General features: G+C 29.0%; 1 protein-coding gene across 1 annotated transcript; it reads left to right on the top strand.

The window, feature by feature from the left end:
* The first annotated feature begins 965 nt into the window (after positions 1 to 965).
* Positions 966 to 2,503, top strand: LOC120092782 (stemmadenine O-acetyltransferase-like). The gene has a single exon (XM_039050986.1). The coding sequence runs from the start codon at positions 1,067 to 1,069 to the stop codon at positions 2,369 to 2,371; it is 1,305 nt and encodes a 434-aa protein (XP_038906914.1). The 5' UTR covers positions 966 to 1,066; the 3' UTR covers positions 2,372 to 2,503.
* The last annotated feature ends 14,619 nt before the right edge of the window (positions 2,504 to 17,122 follow it).

Here is a 17,122-nt window from a genome sequence, read left to right as displayed (position 1 = left end):
TGTAGAAATTAATATTTTAGAATGTCAAACGAATAATTGGGATTTGCAACGATGCAGTAATGGTCTAGGGAAAAAAAATATCATCGTACTATTCTAAGTCACCACCACACTATTCTACTACTCTAAGTCCTAATTTATGTTAGAAATTCTAAATAATTTCTCCTACATGAGTGATTTTGAAACCTTTAACAAAGGTAAAAGGGTATAATATTCTAACTTTTAGAAGAATTGTAGTGTTTTTTAAACAAAGAAACAAGTTTAAAGAGGTACAAAACAAGTTTAGATATTTAACAATGAAAAATATTAAATTGGTCCATAAACTTTCATGTTTGTGTCTATTTAGTTAAGATCTTTTGAAAAGTATCTAGTACACCCTTGAACTTTCAATTTTACGTCCAATAAATCCCCAAATTTTTAAAAAATTGTCTAAAATAGAATCTTATACTTTCAATTATTTTATGTCCATTTAGTTTTTCAAACATTAAAAAGTATCTAATACATCCTTAATCGCATTCAATTTTATGTTAACTATATCTCTATATGTAATAAATCATTAACTTATTCAACTTTTTTAAAATTCTCACATCTACTAAAAATAAAATTAAAATAATAAGATTTTTACTTAAGGTTTAAAATGTCAATATTGACGAAAATATTGAAGTCTCAATTTTATAAAAATATCAATAAATTTTGAATATCAATGGAAGTTTTAGAATAATTATAAAAATAAAAAGTGGAAATATATTATTTAAATTAATTAATAAATATTCTATGTTTTAAAATAAATTATGAAAATGTTGGTTCACCCCTAGTGCAAATATCGAATCCACATAGATATGTAAATATAAATGAAAATGTCGAGACGTGGATGAAAATTTAATACTATGATTCTACCAAACCTAAATTATAATTTTATATACAAACATATATATATATATATAATCACATAAAAATTTAAACGTTGGAAAGAACACGTGATACACGCCAAATGTTGCCCAAAAATTTGCCTTAAAACAGAGAGTCGTATGGGTTTGTTCATTCATTGTAAGGTAATTAAAGTGAAGATATGGCATTGAAAGTAAAGATCATCCATGAAGAAATTATCAAACCTTCCATTCCAACGCCTGAAACCCAAAAGCATTTGAAATTCTCCTTCTTAGATCAGCTAGCTTTGCCTGTTTATGTTCCACTACTTCTTTTCTATGATAGCAACAACAACAATCAAATTGATCCCTCCAAATTCCATCTTCTAAAATCTTCATTATCCAAAACTTTAACCCAATTTTACCCATTTGCAGGCCGAATTAACGACGATAATCTCTCGATTTCTTGCATAGACGAAGGCGCTATCTTCCTCGAAGCTGAAACCAATTACCCTCTCTCAAATTTCCTCACTCAACTCAACGTTGATTCTCTCAACCAACTCCTCCCTTTTGGCTTCGCTAATAGAGGCTGTATTGTATTAGTCCAAACCACGTCGTTTCAATGCGGGGGGTTGACGATTGGCTTACTAATGTCGCACAAGATCTCCGACGCGTCGTCCATTAGTTCCTTTATCAAAACATGGACTTCCATTGCTGGGAATGGTCCTCTGTTCCCAAAACCAGAGTTCATTACCGACTCTGTTATACCACCGCCCAAAAATTTCCCAATTTCAACTCCAACGACTCCAGATTCAGGAATACACGCTAAAGGCATAACGAACAGAATCGTTTTCTCTCATTCTAAAATCACAGCCCTTAAAGAAAAGGCTGCTAATTCAACGGTTACGCAACCGACACGCGTCGAAGCCGTAACTGCTCTGTTATGGAAATCTGCTATATCTGCTTCAAGATCAACGTCCGGTATTTCAAAGGCGTCTGTGTTGGGCCAAGCTGTGAATCTAAGGAAAAGATTAGAACCCAATTTGCCCGATAACTCGATCGGGAATGCTCTTGGGTTCGTTACGCCGGAGACGGCGGTGGCGGAGGAGTTAAAGCTACAGAGTATGGTCGGATTGTTGAGGGAAGCAATTGAAGAATTTAAGAAGAATGGGTATAAGAAATATCAAGATACAGAGGCTTATTTGAGGTATTTTAAGACTTTGACGGATCCAGATGGTCCGTATAATGAGGAGAAGAATTTCTACTTGTGTAGTAGCTGGAGTAGATTTGAATTTTATGAAGCAGATTTTGGATGGGGATGCCCTGTTTGGTTCATTGGTGGGATTTCAATGTTTTCGAATTTTTTCTTGTTAATGGATACAAGAGATGGAAGGGGAATTGAAGCGTTGGTGACTTTGAGTGAAGAAGATATGGCCGTGTTTCAATGTGATCAAGATTTGCTTGAATTTGGTTCGTTTAATCCCAATGTTCTTCAAGTCGAAGACTAATTAAGTCGCCGTCGGTTGTAATAATTTTGAAGTACACGCATTTGATTCCTTCTTTGTATTCCGTTTCATAACGTTAATGTTTGTTGTTTCTCCATCTTCTATTATTTAAAAACTAGCAAATATGCCTGATAATTATTTATTTTTTGTATTTTATTTTATAATTTAAATATAATTTAATCATGTATGTAATAAAGTATAAAAATTATTATAAAAGATTTACATCATCAAATAAAAATAAGTCTCGACGCAAAACTAACAACAATGATAAAATTGTTTCTATCATCAAATGTTTCTCACATTTGATCAACAATGTTATTTCACTCAAGTTATTTGTTTTAAATGAATTGATTCAATTCAACATTAATTATATTATGTTCAAATATTATTCTTGTCCCTTTACTTTGAAATTTATTCATTTTTAGTTCATAAACTTTCATTTATTTAACTTTTGTCCCTATATTTTCAATAAATCTTAAATTTAGTCTTTCAAAATTAATGCTTCCTTTCAGATATAGAAGCGACTTAGTATCGTTGGGACTACTTTAGCTTTGTAATTTACTAGATAAGGTATATCAAGAAAAAAGCCTATCAAAGAGACTAAGGAATTTTTCGAACAAGCATTAATTTTGTGCCATTGAAATTTCCACAATGACTTGCTTTTGATTCGATGATTCCTATCGAATGTGGTCAATAAGAATTAATTATGATTGGGGTGTTAGTTAGAAAGACGTGGGTGACTGGAGTGTGGTCAATAAGAAAGGTGTGGGTTACTTACATTGAATATGGTCAATAAGAATTAATTATGACTGGATTTATTGGAGACAGGCAGATCGGTAAAACTAAAAAACAAAAGGCGTGGGTGTATGGCATTATGACTGGAGTGTCAGTTAGAAAGGTTCTTACAATGTTCGTTCAAATCATGCATCACTTTTTTTTTTTTCTTTTTTCTTTTTTCTTTTTTTTTTACTTAAGGAAGGGTGACTATCCATTCACTTTCCGGTTTATCAAAATTGGTTAGATTATGATGATGATAATAATAATAATTTTCATTCAAGAAAATACAACATGTAAATATAGTTCGAATTTTATAATAAAAATGCTAATAGATAAAAAAAAAAGTATTTTAAAAAAATCATCAATAAACTAGCATTGTGGACTAAATTTAAGATTTATTGAAATATAAAGACTAAAATAAGATAATTAAAAGTATAAAGACAAAAATTGAACAAACTTCATAATATAGGAACCAAAATAATATTTTAACTATTTATGTAAAATTGTAAATGTCATGTTTGTAAAATATTAAACGACACTTAAATGGATATTTTGGGAAAAATTTGTATTTGGTAAAACTCACGCCGATTTCAAATATACTAAAAAAATAGAAATTAAGCTTTTAAAAATCATAACTAAAATAATATATAAACCTGTATATTGAAAATTCAAAATTATATTAATATATAAATATGGAAAAATTAATAAAAAAAATAAAAATGAAAAAACCAAATTGATTAACAGAGGTTCTTGTTAAGACATTTGTGAAACAGTAATATATAGGACACAAACAAAACGGGTTGTAATTTCTCAAATTTAATTCCTTTTTTAGAAAGTTTTTAAAATTTAGAAAAAAAAAAATAGATACAATCATCAAACAAGTCATTTTAATAAAAAAAAATGAGAAATAAAGAGGAAAAATAGAAAACAAAAATGTTATCAAATTGGTTTTTAATTGTCATTTCCACATTGACTAAATCAAACTCTACCATAAAGTAGTATTTTTTTTCCTCTCTTTTCTTTTTTGTTGCGTTATATATTGGTTTCTATAAATTTAGAAGAAGCCATAATATAGTCTCTATGATTTTAAAAATTTTATCTTAATTTTTACGATTTAATAAAACTTCATAAAAATTTATTTGGTCTCATAAATAATTCCGACTTATTACGAATATGTGTGCTCATGAATAATTATTTTGATATATATATATATATAATATATATTATATATATATCATATATATATATATATATATATATATATAATATATATATATATATATATATAATATATATATTTAAGAGGGATTATTCATGGTTAGAGAAAAATTCCAATACTACAATAGTATGATTATTTTTCATATAATTTTCATTGGTTGTTTGCCACGTCAATATGCTTTTAAAATATTTATGCAAACAAATTTATGTTAATATTAAAAATATATATATATATTTATGCATACAAATTTCTAATGTAAATAAATGGAACATATACCCCTTAGGGTGTGTTTGGCCGCTAAGTTAAGTTGGATTGGATGTGTAAAAAAAAAAACTCACCCACTGTTGATTCACCAATTATTAGAGAAGTTTATTACCTTATTATTCGCATTAACTCACATTTTTCACTTCGTTATTTGCATCAATTCTCTCAATTACTCTTCTTCTATAATAATTACCAACTCATCTCTGCGCGCGTCAAACACCCATGACTGAGATTTTTCAATTGGAATTATTATATATCAATAGCCACATAGCATACCTAATCGCGTACCACATGTCTATATTGTGTTCTTCTTTTGACTTTTCTAAGTTCATAATAAATCTTCATTTAAAAATATTAAAAAGATACGTTTAATTGATTGAGGAAATACATATTATATACTGATTAAATTATGTTAATTTTGGCTTGACCAATTTTATAATTCATACGCCATTCATCACTTACTAATTTAAAATTTAATTTTACAACTTTCAATGTAATTTTTATATCATCAAAATTTATTATGAATGATTAAAGTATGTTGATTTTAAAAATGACAACAATTATTTTAACGTGTGTTTGGTTTTACTTTTTAAGTGTTTAGTTTTAAAAATATGTCATTTTAGAAAAAAATGAAGTATTTAACGACTCAAAATAACATTTGAAACATTTTCAAAGTGTATTTAAACAATTTTTATCAAAAGAATTTAAATAAAATTGGTTTTTTGAAATACATTTTTTACTAGTTAATCTAAACATACAATAGTTAAAATCATTTATATAATTTATATATAATAAAATTAAACTTTATCCATGAATAGGTGATAAAATTAAAGTTTTTTTTTTTTTAATAATTTATGAGTTAGTTTATAAATCTAATACCTGAATTTTAAGTTTATATCTATTTGGATAGGTCTTATTTTGGGTCTTTCAAGTTTTAAACGCACCTAATAAATCTATAAATTAAAAATTTTGTGCTTCATGAATCCTTAAATTTCTAATCTTTTATCTATAAATCATTCAATATTTTTAAAATCGATATTTTAGATTTTCAACAAATATAAAATTCAAATCTATATCTAAAACATCAATTAATTTTTAGAAATTTCGAATTTACAAACTACATAAACACAAAATCTAAAATTTAAAAACATACGTTTGAAAACGTTCGACTAAATTAAAAAAACACTATTATTCCAAAAATAGAAAAAAAAACATTATCGTTATAAAAGTTTGAGACTAACTTCATTCCTAAAAGGAACAAAAGACAAAAACGTGAATCACGATGATAGCACAGTTGATGGCTCGTGGTGCGGTAAAAGGGTAAGAATGATGATTTGTCGGTTGGTAAAGGAATATACTTGGCTTTACTTTAATAGTATATTTTTATAATACCTCTATTTATTTATTGTTTCTCACGATAAGAGTTTTCTTCTATCACACGTAAGTATAGTTAATACATGGTCAATGAATCATATAAATTTTTTATCGATTTTTTTATTATTTAATTTTCTCATTTTTTCTGATTGTCGATTTTGTAAAATATAATGTATTAGGGAAAACAATTTAATACCTCTATTCATTAATGTCATAAAAGAAGAAGTATTTAATAATTATGTGAGACGCATGAAAAATAAAATGATATATCATCTAATGACATGTCAAATATTAGACACATAACTCAACCTTAAGAGATAAAGAGATCAATTCCAATTCCTGTCATTAGATCTAAAAGAACCATGAAGCCTAACTCTTTGGGTCGGCCATGAGAGAAAAATAATGAATGAATGGCAACCCTAAGAGTTGATCATGATGGACAAATTATAACCAAGTGTTTGTTTACCATCAAATACATATGCTTGGTTCAATTTATAATAGTTAGATTAAGTTAGCAATGACCAAGTTAATTATCTGAAAGATTAATCAGCCAAATGAGTTATGAAGCACAAACACAGATGTGGCTATACGACACGGATACGATTGGATACGACGATTCGTAAATTTCTATAAAATTAAGATACGGATACGTCTAAGGATGCGTCATTTTCTTATATATTTTTCTTAATATTTATATTTCTAAAAAATGAGGATACTGATACATTGAAGATACATTTTTTTCTTTAAAAAAGTATAGGATATAGATAAATTTAGCATACAAATTAATAATAATAACACAAAATAGAATACAAACACTGAAATACAATAAAAAAAAAAAAAGCAACATCTAAGATGTTGAAATACAATAGTTAATAAAATGCAATAGAAAAGTGACTCATATTACAAAGAAGAAGAAGAAGAAGATTAGAGGGAGAAGTATGAAGATAAACGAAGAACTTCTTTATTGAATTGTTGAAGATATCCAAATAGTTTATATTTTGGTAGAATTTGTGGAGACTCAAATGTGAAGATGGAGATTATTAGATGATTCTAGTCTAGGGTTTGGTCCGTTATTTATCTTTTTCCTTTTAGTTTTGGACTTGAGTAGTGAGGTTTTTAAATAGGTTGCTTAGTTTTAGATTGAGAAATATTAGATGAGTTGTGTCTTTTTTCTTTAAAAAAAAGTACGCATAGAAATAGATACGTCAAATTGCATGTCAGATACGTATCTGGGAAGTATATAGAAGTATCGATATCCGATACGTATCTGATACGGATTCTTTACTTCACATGAAGTATCTGTACTTCATAGCAAATAAGTATTAAGAAACTGTTCTTCTATATAATTAAAAGGAATCAAAACATTTGAGGTACATTGAAAACACTCTAAATTCTTTATCATGTAATTCTCTCTAAACTGTTACTGACTTAATTATTGGAGTATCGGTGACCCAGTAGCACACCTATACAAAGTTTTTTCTATTATGCAGGCTGATTGTTCAATTTCCTTAGAAACATTATAAATAATAATAATAAAAAAAAAAGTTAAAAAGCGTATTTCGAAAGTATTAAAAAAATATTAGGTAGTCACAAATTACATTAACGTATCAAAAATCGAAGAATTAAGATAATAATAAATTACCTTAAACAGTTAATAGCTAAAATTTTTGAACGAGCTATACACACAAACACAACACATATTTTTCTTCTGTATTGTGTATCGTCGGTCCACATGTTTCACGTTGTGTGTTATGATCATCACATCCTAATTTAATTAAAAACAAAACTTTATGACATTGATTATTTGTTTGTATTTGTTTTTCAATAGATTTATTAAACACTGCCTGTCCGTATTCTATGCATGTGTATGTCGTGTATGTGTATGCATATACGTAATTAAAAAATTTTAATTTAATAAAATAAAAAAATTATACTATTCGTTTGAAAAAAATTTCTTTGCTTGGACTAACCATGGAGGCAAATTTGACCCACAATTAGTTGGTTTTGGATGAAAACTGTTAGTATATTGTGTCAAAAATATTCCTAAACTTTCAAAAGTTTCAAAAAAATACCTTTAAACTTAAAAATAATACCTTTAAACTGTTAATATCTTCTTACTCCTTTATTTTTTCTCCCATTTTCTTCAACACCATCTTATTCCCCTTTTTGTTAATTATTTGATATTGGTTTATCCAAAAATGAATGAATAAAACAACTCATGTTAGTTAGTTAAGGTATATAATCACAAGAAAAATAGAATGATGGAAGCATAAGAGATCATAAGACTTAAATATTTTAGTAAAGTTGTAAGTTAATAATTAATTATATGACTTTTTTTTTTCCTGTATTCGATTAATTGTCGTTTTTGTATGTTTTAAAGGGAAATTTTAATTTTGAAATTTTGTAGGATTTGATTTGAACTTAAAGTTTTATTTTTTATTTTGGTTGATAAAAAATTGGTGCTAAGAACTGAAAAATAGGAGAAAATAATGAGAGCATTGATACGAAGAAAAAGAATAGATTATCTATATAATTTATTTTAAGGTTCTTTTAACTAAATAAAAAAAATTAATTAATTAATCACTACTAATAATTTGAGCATTTTTTTTTAAAAAATTTTAGAGTTATTTTTCAATGTACAGGTTCAAGGCATTATTATTATTATTGTTATTATTATTATTTTATAATTGAGCTTAATATATATATACATTTTTGTGAAATATTTAATGAAAAAAATAAAAGAATATTAAAAAAAAGGACAACGATCCTCAAACTATCTCTACAATTGTATGATATTGTCCACTTTGGCATAAATTGTCATGGTTTTGTTTTTTGTTTCACCCCAAAAGGCCTCATACTAATGGAGATCGTCATACTCACTTATATACCCACGATCCTCCTCTTATCTAACCAATGTGGGACTTTGGTCGCATTCCCAACAATCCTTCCATCGAACAAAGGACCACCGAGCCTCCCCTCAAACAGTCATCCATCCGTCTAACTCATATCTAGGCTAACTTCTTTTCATCCGAGCATACCATCTATTCAATAAAGTTCAACCACGGATCACACCATGACTACTTCCAAGGCTCTACTATACATCTTTGTTCGACATCAAGGATTCTACCGAGCATGACTCTGATACCACTTGTGAGAGTTTTGAATCTAACTTAGATGGTCAAACAGAACGCAAACAATCAGTAGAATAAGTTGAAAGCAGTAAAGAACGAACACCAAGATATATAATGGTTCGACCAGTTTGGTCTATCAAGATTGAATGGTTTTTTTAAGTATTTAATAATTTTTTTTTTCATTTGATATCTTCCCTAAGAATATGTGGTAAAAGTTTATTAGAACTTGAACTTCCCTGATAATATGTTTTTCTACTTGACTTAGCTTGGACTTCTTGAAGTTATTTTCCTTTGGATTCTATTTATTTTGAAGTACTTTACTTGGGGTTTTGATAGTTTTTTTCAAATATCTTTTTCAATTTTGACTTTGTAATCTTATAAATTGTCAAGTTGTTGATTCTATCATATTTGTTAACCATCCAATATGTAACACTCCAAATTTTGTTCTTAATGTAATTTCAATATTTTCTAGTATTAGAAGGCATTTTTTGAATTTTGGAAATTCAAAATGTAATTATTGTGATTTAACTGCTAAAATGGGTGTTTCAATTTAATGGTTTAATTGGAGGGAAGTTATGGAAATTAGACTTTTAATGTCAAACAAATTAAATTTGAAATTAATGTCAAGAATTAATTTCATTTTGGAAGGAAGGGGTGTTCAATTTAATGGTTTAATTGGAGGAAAGTTATGTAAATTTAACTTTTAATGTCAAACAAATTAAATTTGAAATTAATGTCAAGAATTAATTTCGTTTTGGAAATGGGTTATATCACAAAAATTTAGTTTGAAATTAATGTTAAGAATTAATTTCATTTTGGAAGGAGGTTATGTCACATAAATTTAATTTGAAATTAATGTCAAGAATTAATTTAATTGTGGAAGGGGTTAGTTAAATTCTTTGTGAATTGAAAATTTTATAGGAGAAATGGATTAACAGTTGAAAGCAGGGTCTGATTGAAGAAAGATTTTGGATATTGGAATCTTGAGGGTGGTTGTTACTCAGACTTCGTTGGGGAATTGAATTCAAAGATTTATTATTGAAGTCTGCTATTTGAATCGATATCTGAATCTAGTATTGAGGTAAGTAATCTTATGATAGAACTCGATTATGTATTTACTATTTTAGCTAAAATAAGCCTAGAAAGCTGAGACTCCCTCCGTACACAAACTCTCGGAGCTATTTTCAAATCAAATTTTCAATGCCTCCCCTCACTCCCCCTCCCTATCTTTATACCCAAAATGGTAACAACCTCATCCCTTGTGGCCCCCACACAATCTTCATTCTCTAACTAATTTTATTCCCTTTTATTTCCTCATTCACATTTGTGCCTTCCTTCATAGTCTTCCTATTGTGTTTCCTTTCATATTTCTTAATTATAGGGGGTCTATCATTACCCTCCTCCAAAATACTATTTTGTCCTCAAGGTGAAAATCTAGAAATTGTTTGGTGATCTGTGCTCCATTTTCCTAAGTTGCATCTTCGGTTGGCATCTCATCCCATTGAATAAGTACCTCAAAATCAGTTGGTGATAATATAGTAGTGTCAATCTTTCTAATCCCCAAAATAACCATTGGATGAGGATTTGTTTACCCTTCTTTTTGCCATGCCGGAGGTGTAGAAATCCTTGGCATTAAAGTGCCTACGACCTTCCTCAGTTGAGAAACATGAAGTACTAGATGTATGTTGACATTGAGGAGAGATCTAGTTTGTATGCTACTGACCAATCTTTTGAATGACTTGAAAGGGACCGATGAAGCGGGGTGCCAACTTCGGGTGTTTATAAATCAGCAGGGAACCTTGGCAATATGGTTTGAGCTTAACATACACCCAATTGGAGATTTCAAATTCTACCTCTCTTCTTTTAGTACTGGTTAATGCCTTCATCCTTTGTTGAGTTTCTTCTAGTGTGTATTTGAGTTGTTTGAGCATTTCGTCTATGTCTTTCAATAACATATCTACTTCTCCCACCACTTCGTTTCCAAACTCATAGGAGACTGATGGGGGAACCGATTGACCATAGACTCTCATAAGGTGATTTTTTTATTGTTGTGTGGTATGATGTATTGTAGTTATATTCCGCCCACGCCAACCATTTAGATGGTGTTTCCATGGCAAAACAACGGAGGTAGGCTTCTAATCCACAGTTAACCACTTTGGTTTGCCCATCTGTTTGTGGATGATACGATGTGCTTCTTCTCAACTGAGTACCCATAAACTTGAATAGTTCTTCCCAAAACAAGCTAGTGAATATTTTGTCTCTGTCTCATACGATGCTCCGAGGAACTTCATGCAATCGAACGACCTCTCGAAGGAATATCCTAGCTACTATGGCTACGGTGTATGGGTAGCAAAGGGCGATAAAGTGTGCATATGTAGAGAAATGGTCTACTACCACCAAGATGGAGTTATATCCTTCAGATTTCAGCAATCCATCTATGAAGTCCATGTTGATGTCATTCCGAATGTTTTCTGGTATTGGCAATGGATGTAGTAACCCTGTCGACGCTAAAGACAAGTATTTGGCTTGTTGACAAACTGAACAGTCACCAACAAAAGCTCTTACCCGGGCCTTCAATCTTTTCCAAAAGAACTTCTTCTTGAGCCGTTGGTACGTCTTGAATACTCCATTATGACCTCCAATTAGGTTGCTATGGAACTCTTGGAGTAGCAATGGGATTATTGGGGATGAAGGTGGTAGTACAATCTGCTGTTTGTACAACAAGAGTTCTCCTTTGACCGTGTACCCTCGCAGATAAGGTTGCCCTATTTGGATGTTCTCTCGGATGCTTTGTAGTTCCTAGTCTTAATCAATTTGGCTACTAAACACAGTTGGATTAAGTAATTCTACCATACTCAACAAGGCCAGCTCCATTGAGGAAGGTAGCTGGGACAGTGTATCGACGATTGAGTTCTCCAAGCCCTTTTTGTATTCAATTTTGAAGTCATACCCAATCAACTTGGCTACCCATTTATGATATTCCCCGACGATGATCCGTTGTTCTAACAAGAACTTGAGGCTCTTCTAATCGGTGCGCATGGTGAATCTTCGGCCCAATAGGTAAGGTCTCCATTTTTGGATAACCATGACTATCGTGATCAATTCACATTCATATGCGGCTTTGAGTCGATGTGTTGGTGGTACTTCTCGGCTGAAATAAGCTAATGGTTGACCCTCCTGCATCAGTACAGCCCCAATAGGGAAATAGCAGTTGTAAAGATTTCGTGGCAGAATCACCAGTTCGAGGAGGCCACTTGGGAATGAGAGGATGAGATGAAGACCCTACCCAGAGCTTTTTTAGAAATGAACTTTCGTGAACGAAAGTTCTTTAAGGAGGGAAGAATGTAACACCCCAAATTTTGTTCTTAATGTAATTTCAATATTTTCTAGTATTAGAAGGCATTTTTTGAATTTTGGAAATTCAAAATGTAATTATTGTGATTTAACTGCAAAAAATGGGTGTTTCAATTTAATGGTTTAATTGGAGGGAAGTTATGGAAATTAGACTTTTAATGTCAAACAAATTAAATTTGAAATTAATGTCAAGAATTAATTTCATTTTGGAAGAAGGGGTGTTTCAATTTAATGGTTTAATTGGAGGAAAGTTATGTAAATTTAACTTTAATGTCAAACAAATTAAATTTGAAATTAATGTCAAGAATTAATTTCATTTTGGAAGGAAGGGGTGTTTCAATTTAATGGTTTAATTGGAGGTTAGTTATGGAAATTGGACTTTTTATGTCACACAAATTTAATTTGAAACTAATGTCAAGAATTAATTTTGTTTTGAAAGGGGGTTATATCACACAAATTTAGTTTGAAATTAATGTCAAGAATTAATTTCATTTTGAAGGTGATTATGTCATACAAATTGAATTTGAAATTAATGTCAAGAATTAATTTCATTGTTGAATGGGTTAGTTAAATTCTTTGTGAATTGAAAATTTTATGGGAGAAATGGATTAAAAGTTGGAAGTAGGGTCTGATTGAAGGAAGATTTTGGAAATTGGAATCTTGAGGGTAGTTGTTGCTCAGGCTTCGTTGGGGAATTGAATTCAAAGATTTATTATTTAAGACTACCGCTGGGATCAATTTCTGAATCTAGTATCGAGGTAAATAATCTTATTACTGGAATTGCCCATGTGCCGGGCAATGTAGATTTACTAAAGATTTGATGATGGTTTTATGTTTATGTATGTCTGCTGATATGAGGATTTAAAAGACTAGATGTACATAGAGATATTCGAATGCTATCATGAGTTGAGTATATTATTATTCAATGAGATTCTATTTGATATGAGGATGATGAGATGTATATGTATGTTATGGGACTATGATGACGAGATGTATATGAATGTTATAGAACTATGATGATGAGGTATATATATATGTTATATAACCATGTTATGATACTTGTGATGTTGTAATCGTGATAGTATCCTCACTGTTACTTAAATGCCCACTAGAGGTTATGTTTCCTTCGGGATTTGCTAGAGGTTGTGTTTCCTTCGAGATTCACTAGAGGTCGTGTTTTCTTCGAGATTCACCAGAGGTCGTGTTTCCTTCGAGATTCACCAGAGGTTTTGTTTCCTTCGGGATTCTCCAGAGGTTTTTTTTTCTTCGAGATTCACCAGAGGTTCAATTTCCTTTAGGATTCATTAGAGGTGGCGGTTCCATTTGGGATCCACCAGAGGTTGTGTTTCCCTCGAGATTCACTAGATGTGGTGCTTTCCTTCGGGATTCATCAGAGATTGTAAGTCCTACGGGACTTACTAGAGGTAGTGGGCATACTTAACTACAGTAGAATAAAAATAAGTTTTTCATGTATGTATGACCGGCTCTTGAGTCGATTAAAACCTTAGAAATTAAATGATATTCCTTATTTATGACAAGCTTAGCTTAATAATAGAGTACCATTTTTGTAATTGAACTTTATTGATAAGAAGTTTGATAAAAGATTCATGAGAAATTTCATTGGCTTTGTTATCAATTTCATTGTTTTTAGGATTTTTAAAAGTGGAAGGTTGATCAATTATTTGTTGAGTTTGAAGTGATAAGAGTTCGAATTTAATTAAAAATTTTCTTTTTTAAGGTTAGATAATATTTTTTCTTTTATTGTATTTATTTCTCTTTGAAAGTAAAGAATAGTTACTGGTTTTGTTTTAGGTTCGAAGCGAGAAAATATAATTTTAAGATTGTAATGTTGGAAACTTTGTTATTTAGGTTCTTCTCAATTAGGTCTCTAAGTTTTTCAAAATATTCTTTTTCAATTTCTGAATCTTCAATTTGACTAATGGCTTAAAAAAGAATTTATTGATCTTTTGAATGACACTATTGTTTTATTTGATTATCACTAAAGGAAAATGATGTTTTAGAATCAGAATCATCAGTATTTTTTTGGATTTAAAAAATTTGGTCATAGGGGAATTTTTCATTGTTGTTTGATGAAGAGGAAGAGTTTGAAGGTATTAAATAAGTTTAATAACTGAATTTTTAAGTCTTCTTCTATTTCTAAGTTATTAATTTTCCCTTTCGCAGGATAGTTGGGAGCTATGTGTCTTTTTTGCCTACATTTATAACAAGTAATTTCTTTTCTTTTCTAAGTAGTTTTATAATTTTTGAATATTCTTTTTGGTTTTGATTTATAATTTTTCTTGTTTTGCTTATTTTGAAAATATCCTTGAGTTCTGTAGGGTTTTCGATGGAATTTTCTTCTAAATTTTTTGGGTCGTTTTCTTATTGATGGAGCCTGCATTTTCTCATAATCATATTGAGCATAAAAGGATCCAAGTTCCTGCTTTTGCATATGAAATTTATTTTTCATTTTTACCTTTAATTTAAGGTCTGTGCATAAGACTAATCTTTCATCGTTGATAAGTTAATTAGTTCACTGTAGGTTAAATTATCAAAAGGAATTGTACCTTGATAAGTTTATCTTATTGTTTGGCGTACCTTTCAGCAAATAATTTCGGTAATCCTAAGAGAAATTTTTCTTTCCAATATCGAATATTGTAGTCTGTTCCGGTATAAATTTTACTTAAGAAAACATCTTTATATCATTTGAAGTTTTGGACAAGTAAGGTTGGAAAATATTTCAGAACTTCATTTTTGGAATTGAACGGGTTCTCTTATAAAGTTTTTGTTAATTATGTAAATCAAAGTTTTTGGTAAGGTTGGAAAGTTGTGTTTGACTTATTTCCAAACCACTTTGTTCAACTTTAATGACAATTAATATTCTTGTTTTTGTTACTTGAGGATACACAATTATCACAATATATATATATATATATATATGTATGTATGTATGTATGTATATATATATATATGTATGTATATATATATACTCATTATACTTTACCAAAATTATATCATATTGATTATGGGTTTATAAAATATATATAATAATTTATTAGACACAAAATTAGAAGTTTAGAGATTTATTAGATTTATCCTTTAAAATTGAGGGATTAAACTTTAAATTTAAATTCATATAAATATAGATTTAAATGCATCAATCACAAAATTATTATAAACATTTTATAAAATTATCCACGTAAATGTATAAGCAAACAAAATTTGGTAAATAAAACAGGTACCATTCATTTCAAATTTTTTTTATTGCGTGGACTGATCACCCATGACAACCGAAGCAAAATTGTCCCACTAACCATTGAAGCCAAGAAAAAATTTCAAATACATAATAAATAATATTATAAATAGAAAAATATTTAAGCATCTATTTTCATGTAACCCAGTTAGTTATTAAATTAATATTTGTTATAGGTTTTTTTTTTAAGAAAAAAATATTATTTTAAAGTTTTTTTTACTATAATATGCATAAAAACAAATGTAAATTCGAGGTGCACTCTGTATTAATCTTATATTATATTTAAGAAAGTAAGTCTTATCAATATATACAAACAAAAATGATTTGGGGGACACGTGAATCTGCTTTTTGTGCTCTCCTCATCTAGTTTATATTGCTTGATTTATATATGCATGAAAAAAACATATTTAATAGAAAAAGAATTTTAAAAAAGACAACATAAATATATTAAAATTTTGAAATTCAATATAAAAAAAATTAGGGGAAGAAATGAGATTTCACCTTATATGCATGTTTTTTTTTAATTGGTCAGTTCTTCTTAATCTCGTTTGATAACTATTTCGATTTTTAGAAATTAAAACTATAAACATTACTATCACACATAAGTAGATAGAGTTTTATTATCCACTTTCTACTCAATTTTACAAAAACTAAATCAAGTTTTGAAAGTTAAAAAGAAAAAATATAGAATTTTCAAAAATTTATTGATATTCTTAAAATTTGACGACGAAGTCGATGTGAACATATGAAAATTATGATAGCAAAATAAGAAGAAAGCAAACATACATTTAAAGAAACATCAAAATTTATCTATTTTTCTATGATAGATTGTTTTATTAATCCACCTTAGAATATATATCAAAATTTTAGGTATCTATTCGACACTTTACATTTGTGGTTTTTAACACTTTTTAGTCATGCAATGCCTTGGAATGAGTTATTAAATAATGTATTCCTCTCATGTTATTCGTGGCTCTAAAGATCCTATCATTTCCTATAAAGTTACTCTATTATCATGAGGGTAATTTGCAACTTTTGAAAAAAATAATGGTATTTTTCAAATGACAAAATCTAAATGTATTTTTTAATTTATCCTAAATTTAATATATACGGTACTCATCTAGTCACTATTTTAAAAGGAATTCATTTTCTAATTCAAATCACTTATAATTGACACAATCTTTCATTCTAAAAGTGAAAAGTTCAATCTCTTATTCCTACAATTGTTGTACTGATTCTTTTTAAGGAAATTTTTAACTTTTTTTTTAATAAAGTTAACTTTATGGTTCTAAATTAATATACATACTAGCATTTTTGCATACATGTTAAAAGCAATGGACAATAATTTTATAAGTATCAATGTAAATTGAAAGATTGTGATT

The sequence above is a fragment of the Benincasa hispida genome, chromosome 12 (genome assembly GCF_009727055.1).
Source record: "Benincasa hispida cultivar B227 chromosome 12, ASM972705v1, whole genome shotgun sequence".
Classification (NCBI taxonomy): Eukaryota; Viridiplantae; Streptophyta; class Magnoliopsida; order Cucurbitales; family Cucurbitaceae; genus Benincasa; species Benincasa hispida.
The sequence above is the reverse complement of the archived record's forward strand: the minus strand, read 5'-3'. Positions and strand labels throughout refer to the sequence as shown.

Excerpts from the sequence above, each read along its gene's own strand:
- LOC120092782 (XM_039050986.1), top strand. The coding sequence starts at position 1,067 with ATGGCATTGAAAGTAAAGATCATCCATGAAGAAATTATCAAACCTTCC.